Raw genomic sequence first — 9,716 nt, 5'->3', positions numbered from 1 at the left:
ATGTGAGGTTCTTTTGAATTATACATTATGGACTTCATTAAAAAAATACATGTAAAAATATATTTCCTAAGACATATTTAAACCTGCGTTAAAAAATGCTAATAATGCTAGATTTGAGAAGGAAATAATTAAAATAGGCATGTTTTAAAATGATCTGAATAGTCCTTGAACACAGTCTGTCTTAAAAAAATAACGTTAGATTCCCCCCCCCCCCCCCCCCCCCCCCCCCACACACACACACACAGTATTTACATTTTTTTAAACATTTATTTTACATGTAATAGTTGTAAATGTGGTGTCTGTGGAACCATTTAATTGCATTGTATCTTTCTCTTAATAACCTTCACGATAGATAAGACAGTTTAAGGTAAGTCCCATGGTATAGCATAATATTCTGCATAGATGTTATATAGAAAAGACAGTCACCGATTAAAATCCAATGTCAAGAAACAGCGATGTTTTTACCTTACCATGAAAGCTAGATACTTGTTTAGACTTGTTAGACAGTAGACCCATACGTACCTCAACGCAACCCAACATTTAAATGTGACATGATCATTAGTATAGTATCTGCTTTTCCTTATCTTTGTCCAAGAATAATTAAATGATGATACATCACAATTAAATATGGGTCCATATTGGGTGTGTGGACTACTCAGATTCTAATACTGATCTATAAACATAAACAGCAAAAAGGTTTTGGAAAATGTCCAAAAAACCCTCAGCAGCCGCAATCACAATATTTATAGTGCTAATTATCTAATGCATCTTTGGTGCTTGGTACCTTTATAAAAGCATTTAAGGGTCTATTGTTCAATAAACAATATTTGTCTCCCAAAGACAAAAAAATATTGATGCAGCCCATGAAAAAATGAATTAATAGAACCATTTTATATTCAGTAATTGCTTTTTAGCCTAGAAAATGACCCTTAACACTCACTGCCACTGCTGATTGAGTCCTCCATAGGGAGGCTTTCTCTCTCTCTTCCTCTCGCCCTTTCCCTCCCTCCCTCTCTCTCTCTCTCATCCAGAAATGATACAGCAATTTAGCCTGGTGTACTTGGATATATTTAGCACAAACCTTCAAGAGACCAGACAGACAAAAAGGGCAGGTTGCCGCTGTTACACCACCTGTTTCCCAATTAGTTACAGAAATAGCCGGGGAGTGTTGTCGCTTGGAACGGTCACGCACCTGAGAATTCTGACAGAATGAGCTGAAACAGAGACAGTTCTAAAAAATCTAACTGTTACTGGAAAAATTCAAAATGAAACACACACTGTGGAAAATATTTTGCGATTGGTGAATCCCAGGAACGGAAACCATGACAGCGGAAAACGGCACTCAATAGATGTGGCAGACTGCCTGTGAATGCCAGACACGTAGTATGCACTGAAAGCCTTTTTGCGTCATCAGGTTTATATGCGCCTTTCATTTTCTGCAGGCGAACAGCAGGGCATCTGGGTTTTTAATACCCCCAAGGACAGTTCTCATTTCTCCAGCAGCTAACCTTGGGCCTGACCCCCAACACATGGAAAACTACAGAAATATTTTCTCAAATTTCCTTGGCTGAGGAAAAGAATAGTTACTCTAAACCTGAATACACCAAAGGGCTATTCAGAAAGAAAACTGGAGAATTGTGCTGCTACAGTGTCTAAAAGCAGCATAGACACAATGCACATAGACATACATATGTACTTGTATGTTGACCAGGTTCAGTACATAGCGATTAAGCCTGTTGGAAAGTAACTGTCCCTAGTTTGTATTGTTACAACATATGTGTGTGAGTGTGTGTGGGTGTGTATTCAGGAAAAATAGCATGCTATAAATATATTTTCTGTTATGAAAATAAAAGAATATAGAATACATAATCTAAAAGATAGACATTGGTGAAACATTGAATTGTAAATGAGCAAACAGTAAATAAATAGTGTCGGAAAAAATACAGGCTATAATGCAAGTTAAAAGACTGAATGGATAGAAAATGGGTGTCTAAATATCTTTTCACAAGACGTCTGAGTTTCATTGTACATAAAAAACTATTCCTGTTTACTGCAGCATACAATGTCTGATATCATTGGAAATCCACATTGATAAAAGGTCCAGACTACTCTGTGATCGGGTATACTCTATAGCAATGGCCATATTGCAGTCTAAAATGAATGCTATTGTATCCTTTAAAGCACAGGTATTATCCATGAAAAAATTTAAACCATTTATGGTGCAGTGGAAACCTGATTATTGTGATTTTCAGAGACTGATAGCAATAGCTTCTGCAGCCCTACTGACCTAAATCAATAATATCACATTTCCTATGCCTACCAAAAGCCTATCATGTCATCTCTTTCCATTTTCTGATGGCATCCATCACCATCAGAGACATATGAAAAGTGGGCGCATATAAATTGCCCCATCAGGTCCGACTTGTAATGCACATATGCAATTAAGCAGACTGAATCTGCATGGAGCTGGATCATGCAGGTAACACATTCAAATGCTACCCACAAAGGACGGATATCATGATTTTTTTTTAAGATCTATTATTCAGTAAAACAAAAAGAAGGAAAAAATATATTCCTTAATTTCTGTTATTTGCTTCTTTGTGTTTTGTACTTTGTGACAGTTCTTGCTAGGAGAAAATGTATTTGCGTTGATTAGATTTGTATCTGTAATATACACTATTGGCATTCAACTGCCGGGTAGCAGTAAATGAGAGTTGCTAAAATGCTGACTCAGTAGCACTTGACACTCAAGTAAAACAATTAAAATGGATTAAAGAAATTAGGTACATTTCTCTGAAAAATTATGTGGCATGCAAGGTGATAACTATTCTTTGCATTATGAGCCGCTGGCTCATTCTTCTGAAGATGTTGCAGCTTGTGACCTGACAAACTAGTGATGTAAGACCCGCATGCAGTATCTACAGATTGGAAAGATTAGCATCAACACCTTGACTTGTGTGTGCTGTAAAAGCAGATCAAAGGGAACCCCCTAGGGGACACGTCACATGTGACAGCTCAGTTCTATACATAGTGCATTGGTTAGAGCACTAGGCTGCTGAATTATGGGTAGAGTTAACATTCCAGGCAGTACACAGTTACTTTAACCATGAGCATGGTAATTTACTTCAAGTGTCTTCATTACGATTGGGATAACGAATGTGACCTGCAAGCAGTATGTGGTGAACAAATAATGAACAAAATAATAATGCTTAAAGGTTGAGTTTTCCTAATAACTGCGTTAGTACATATACTATACATTATACATATACAGTATGTTAAGTGTGATGTAGAAGTGGTGACGTATACTGTATATACAGCTCTTATCTTGTTGTATTATTAGACCAGAGGTGGGCAACCCCGGTCCTGGAGAGCCGCAGAATTGGTTGCATTTTGTTGGCACTCTGCACTTAATTGATCAATTAAAGCTGTTGATTACAGTTAACTCACCTCACCTGGTTTCATGGGTGGTTGTTGTATTTAAGGTGGAGACAAAAGCAGATCCTGTGGCTCCCCAAGACCAGGGTTGGCCACTCCAGCATTAGATGCTCCATGTGAAGCCGAAGGCTTCATTCTCAGATCCACTGTTTTAGCTTTCCATGATGTTTTCAGAAATAAAACACATGGTTTCAGTGGCTATATAGCTCAGGGCTCACAGCATTACTGTGCAAACCAAAGTTTATCAGCCTAAAAAAAAGTGTTTTATGATAGAACTCAAAAACACTTAAAAACAGCTGAAAGTATTAGAATTCAATTATAACTTGTTAATGGCATTCTCCAATAAATAATCTCATCAGTGTGCATTTACAAATGTGAGAATAATACAATCAAGTCCAAAAAAATGTTCAAACTAGATCTATGTATAACCTTATTACACTTTAACAAAGTATTTTAAACAGTTTTATGAAAAAGACATTTGTATTGTTGAATCAGATCCCCTAAAAAATGACAAATTTATATTACTACATTGCAGTGAGTGAATGAATCTGAATTATAATGCATGAGTCTGACCACCTTTTATATGAGACTCATGCATAATAATGCAGATTCATTCACTCTCTGAATATGTGCCACAATATGAAACAAACAGTATATCATAATATGATATTATGATAATAGCTGACCAATAGCAGACCAGAGTGAGGCAACTGAGGTGCCATGGAGGAAAAATGGTTTCTTTCACATGCAGCAAGACTCATAGGGATTCAAGTCTTATATCGTTTTATTTCGCGTTCTCAACATGGTCACAGTTATAGTTTTACATCAATAGGGTCTTATCTACTTACAAACAAAATGCATATTAAAATGACAGCACTCCTCTCTTCCCTTTTTTAATTACAAAATGGGCCTCGAGTCAGAGAACAGAAGCATCCGAACATGAAGACGAGAAGCAAGTGAGAGTTATGTAACAGTCTGCTATTAAGACCTAGATCCTATGACAGTCCAGTACAGTTTGAAGCAAAAGCAGCTATATGATCTTTTTTCTTCTAGGGAGGAGAAAGGAATGTGCCCTCGATGTGACTGCACACATTATATTTGAGTACTAATAATATACAGAGTATGTACAATTGGTTATCCCCTTTAAACATTTCTGTGAGTCCCATCACCCAACATCAGCCCCCATCACCCTCCCCCTCCCCTCCCCTCCCCTCATGCCCCCTTCCCCCCTTCCCTTTTTGTATTCCTTGAGATATGTCTTCTTTCAGTCTCTTGGTTCTTTGTTATTTACACACCGCGAGTCTTCGGTTCAGACACAAGAGGAGAAATGGTGTTTTTACAACATGAGTACATAAATGAAATGCATGCTGGACCGGAGTGAAACACGCAGCTTAATGTGGAGCGGCAAGTCAACACCAAGAGTCTCACTGAAGAGAAAACAGAAATGAAGGGAGGGATGGGGGGAGAAAAGAAATGGCACCAGCCTGTAGTTAATAAGAAACAGGAGGCATTGGCTGCATGCAGAGCATTGGGGTTTTGTTTTTTCTTTCTCAAGACTGAATGGCTGTGGACACAGCTGTAGTGCTACAATAGATGTGCAGAGATCAACTTTTACATTTTTACATTTGCCATACAATTCGTTATTAAACTTAAAAAAGTGAAAGGAAAATCAAATGTACAAAGACACATTTGATTGGTTATTGTTGTCCCAGAAAAGATTTGTTTCAGCATTCATTAGAATTTCCTGAAACACTACAGAAAAAAAAAAAAATAAAAGTTAAGGTTTAATATGGCAGGGCAGAGAATCTGAACATGGGCGTGTGCTTGGAGTTTCAGTAATCACAGTACAAACGGATTCAAATATGCACTGTTTTACTTCGATTCAATATAATTCTTTAGATTACATACGTGTATTATGAGAAACCACCGTTAACATGTTTTAATGGCAAATTAAGTCTTTAGTAACTTGAATTATATTGTGTCCCTAATAATGGTGTCTCATAATACAATTATATTTACTGAGTATACATGTAGACAAAAAATTCCATTCCTAATTTGTTTATTAAAACACAGCACACTGACAGATAGAAGAGCAGAGTATCTTATAAAAGTATGTACATACATACATCCTTAGTACCACTGCATCTCAGTGTGTACTGTACACCTACAGTATTTACACAGTCCAAAACGGAATCATTGTTTAATTGAATCTCTTCTGGAACAACCCATGATAACAGACTCACCCATTGGTGCACAGTGGCATGAAGAGAAGTCTACATATTGTAATATGTTATCACTTCAACAATAATCAACAGTAACACTGATATATTTTGCGAATATACAATATGTAGAAGAATAGCCTCACAATATTAACATTACATGCAAGATTATTTTTCTTTTGACATTCCTCATCACCGCTGGAAGCAGGTTCTCAAAGGTCTAGGGGTAACAAGCAAGCCAACGATGATCCACAAAGCAAGGGAAAAAAGAAATAACAAAGCAAAGTGAAATGAACAACAACAAAAAAAACAACAACAAAAAGAACAAGAACACCCACCTGATTCAGTACATATATATTGCACATATGATAAAAAAAATAAGAAAACTTCAAATGAGAGTTCAACTCAAAATTACTGTTAATGCAACCTGTAAAAGGACTTCGTTCATCCATTTTGATGTTGAGAAATTCCAAAACTCATTGTTGATCCAGCACACATGCCATCCCAAGCCAACTCCTCTACACTATCTGCACGAACACCCCCCCAGGAAAACAGTGCAGATACAGAGGAACCCCCTGTAGCTCTGCCAACACACTCAAACATCCGTTTGATCATTTTTGAGGTGCCTGATGAAAAAAAAGAATGTTTTAAAAGAAAATGATGCAGCTCCGTATTGAACTGTGTACTGTCACCTTTGATATATGCCACACCCACAACCATTTTACCAACGTGCGCCAGTCACGGCCTGGTGCCTAGTGCCAAGTGTCTGTCCAACAGACACACACAAGAAGTGGTCGAGCCTCAAGTGAGCCAGAGACACACTGTGAGAGCAGAACAATGTGAGGTGCTGTGAAATCTACAATGCAAAGGGCACACTCAGCCAGCTGAGGCATTTAGTGTCATGTAAAGGGCTTTGAAATGGGGTAGCCTGCCTGCTCTCTCTCTTCTCCTTGCTTCATTGTGTCAAATCAGACTTCAAAATCCCACCGGAAAAATCAACTCATTTGTATATGCTTGTGTGTGTTTCTGTATTCATATATTTAGCAATTCATATATATATATATATATGAATTGTTCCCAGAATCACACACCAGCTAAATCACTAGTAGTAGACAGAATATAACGATGTACAGTATTCCATTTAGGTTTTTTAGTCATCTCTAAAAAAATAGTTTAAAAAAATAAAAGAACGGTTCATAAGCAGCCAGGACTGATTTATATTGAGGTTGAGGCGAACCCACCCACCTCAGAGGGGGGGCCTCAGTCCATGTCAGCTGACACATGAAGGCTCGCTCTGTGTGGGTCCTCTGTGAGGTTCAGCAAATAGCACAGCTGTGCGGGAGTACGATATGTCGCAGCTGCATTCTAGAATCTTCCAAGAGCTCTATTCCGAAGGCAACCAGAGATATTCCAAGTCATTGAATTGCCTAACTAGTATAAGCTTTAGATTGGTATTCATAATAAGTGCGACTAATGCCTACTACTTTAGAGTATAATACTGATAGTTTTCCTCTGACCATTTTTATTTTATAACAATAATAATAATTGCAGCTATTATTATTATCTTACAAAATACTATAAGCACGATATACACAAAGCAAACTCTCAGACTAAAATAGTTAATGCATTAATAATTGGCACATTTATTTATGATTGCTAACAGATATCACAGACAGCTGTGACCTAGAGCTACAGTAAATACTGGAACAACTACTTTTGTGACTGCTATTGTTCCGTGGTTAACTCGCGCCCGCTGATTTCTTTATTCTTAAGTCACGCTGCTCATGTAATCCACAGTGTCCAACGGGTACATTGCCAGAGTTATTTAGAGAGAAAGTAATTTGCTTCGGGAAACTAGTAAGCAGGGTACTGAAGTATGAAGCCCATTTACAACTTGCCATCACTGACAGAACAGGAGCCAAGGTCTGTGTTCATGCCTCTGCCTAAATGTCTGTCACGTTTATTAAAAGGAAAACAGACATCTACTGTGTATGTTAGTACTGTACTGTATCTATGGGAGAAACCTAGTGGCTTCTAACAGTTTTCTTCCTTTAGTCTGTTGAGTGGCATGATGTTGATTCATGGTGGAGGGAAGCCATTAGAAAAAATTATGTACTTAATGCCTCTGATACCCTGGTACTGAAAGCCAGTGATGTCCAGTGTTACGTTCTCTTCTTGGAGGAGAAAGACTCTGAGGAGAATGGAAGTACTGAGTCAAAATCTTTTCCTTCACTCTCTTTGACCCCACCTGCCGCCAGGCCATCAGCTGAAAGTGTTGCCTCCCCCCCCCCCCACCACCAGCAAAAGAGTGGGCTCCAACACCACCGTCTGTGGCCACTGAAACCCCCAGCAACCCCCGGCCATCGAGCGTCATTCAGCGGTGGGCGGGGCTCCCCTCCTCCGCTTTGGCCTTCACACGATGGTGCTGATGCCGCTGTGCTTGGGTTTGGTGCTGCTGGGCGCGGGGGCGGGGCCCTGCTGCTGGGCGTGGTGGTGAGGCGCATGCTGGGAGTGAGAGGAATGCTGGGAGTGCGAGGCGTGCGCGCCATGGCCGTGCTGCGGGTGCGGGTGGGCGTGGCCGTGGGAGGGGCCCTGGTGGAACTGCAGGTGGGCCGGGGGGTGGTAGTGGTGGTGGTGGTGGTAAGGAGGCGGGTTCTGCTGGACGTGGCAGTACTGGGCGTGGTGGGTGTGCATCTGGGCCTGGGTCTGGGTCTCCACCTGGGCCGAGTGGTGCAGGGTGGAGGGGTGGGGCGTGTGGGAGATGAGGGTGGGGTGCTGGGGCTGGGGCGGAGGCGCCGGAGACTTCCCCCGCTTGCTGCCGAAGAGGGTCCCCAGCAGGGAGGAGGAGTTTGGGATGGACTGGTGGCCACGGGACGGGCACTCGCGGGTGGAGGTGGCTCTCCGGCGCATGTGAGGGCTGCTAATGATGGACCCCTGCAGAGATGAGAGAGCAGCGTCATACGGAGGCTCCTGGAGCCAGGGCTCAGAGCTGTGCAGGGCAGCAACACACACACATGCGCACACACACACACACGCGCACGTGTACACGCACACACACACACACATGTACGCACACACACACACACGCACACATGAGCACACACACATGCACAGACACGCACACACACAAACGCCCACACACACACATACACACACACAGTACGCAAGCACGCACCACTGCAGTGGGAATCCATATACTTATGGAACTTGACAGGCTGCGGACTGTGTACAGCATGCCAAAGATAAACACAGGAAACAATGCCTACTGAGTGAAAATGGGACAAGGTCCAATAGCTATCTGTGCTCCCCTGCAGCCTCACAAGCTGCAGAGAGACGTACTGACCACTGGCTCTTTTAACTACAGTGCAGCTGAACCAAAAATGGTGGTTCTGGACATTCCCACACCAGGTGTTTCAAGTCACAAATGTATGTCTTGGCTTCTGAAAGAGAGTTCTGAAAATATGTCCTTGTGAAACAGAGCAAACAGCAACATTATCAGCAACTCTCACCAACGATTGGATCCAGTCTGAATGAACTGGAATTCATTGCCATCGACAGGTGAAGTATGTTAGAATTAGTATCATAGTACAGTTCATGTAAAACAGTCTGGGGGAAAGAACAGGAATACCGAAAAACACCATTTCTCAGGAAAGAAAGAAATTCTTCAATGAACATGCATAACATGCAGAAGATGGAACAGGCAAAATTTCTATCTGAATGTGGTAACTCAGCATTTACATATACTGGAGGTTGCAGTATCCATTCAGGTTCAGTGATAAAAAACTAAATTTGACCAGATTTTTACCTTAGACATTCAAAATATTTAACAGCTCTATATGCTGGAAATGGAGAGAGTCACTGGACAAGGATCTTTCTCTGCAGATACTGGCCCAACAGGTCTGAGGTTTCTGTACCAGATGAAATCGCTAGGATGTTTTGCTGTCAGCCTTCCTGGCCTTCTCAGACCCAGAATGCAACGCAACAGGTCACAGGTTCGATCTCTGCCCTGTGCGCGAGACGCCCAAATAGTGATGAATGAAATCTAATGAAATCCACATTTTC

The 9,716-nt window shown here is 40.9% G+C and overlaps 1 protein-coding gene across 11 annotated transcripts in view; it reads right to left on the bottom strand.

The window, feature by feature from the left end:
- Window positions 1-4,201: 4,201 nt before the first annotated feature.
- The window catches only part of iqsec1b (IQ motif and Sec7 domain ArfGEF 1b), a 178,570-nt gene continuing 173,055 nt past the window's right edge, over window positions 4,202-9,716 (bottom strand). For 10 of the 11 annotated variants that reach the window (XM_064305802.1, XM_064305803.1, XM_064305804.1 and 7 more), the window contains one exon: window positions 4,202-8,588. In XM_064305802.1, coding sequence (XP_064161872.1) covers window positions 8,067-8,588 — 522 coding nt within the window. In that variant the 3' untranslated portion in view covers window positions 4,202-8,066. The remainder of the gene's footprint in view (window positions 8,589-9,716) is intronic. The other variant, XM_064305812.1, reaches the window with a different exon arrangement.

This window comes from Anguilla rostrata, chromosome 13 (genome assembly GCF_018555375.3).
Source record: "Anguilla rostrata isolate EN2019 chromosome 13, ASM1855537v3, whole genome shotgun sequence".
Taxonomy (NCBI): domain Eukaryota; kingdom Metazoa; phylum Chordata; class Actinopteri; order Anguilliformes; family Anguillidae; genus Anguilla; species Anguilla rostrata.
This window is presented reverse-complemented; position numbering and strand designations above follow the sequence as displayed.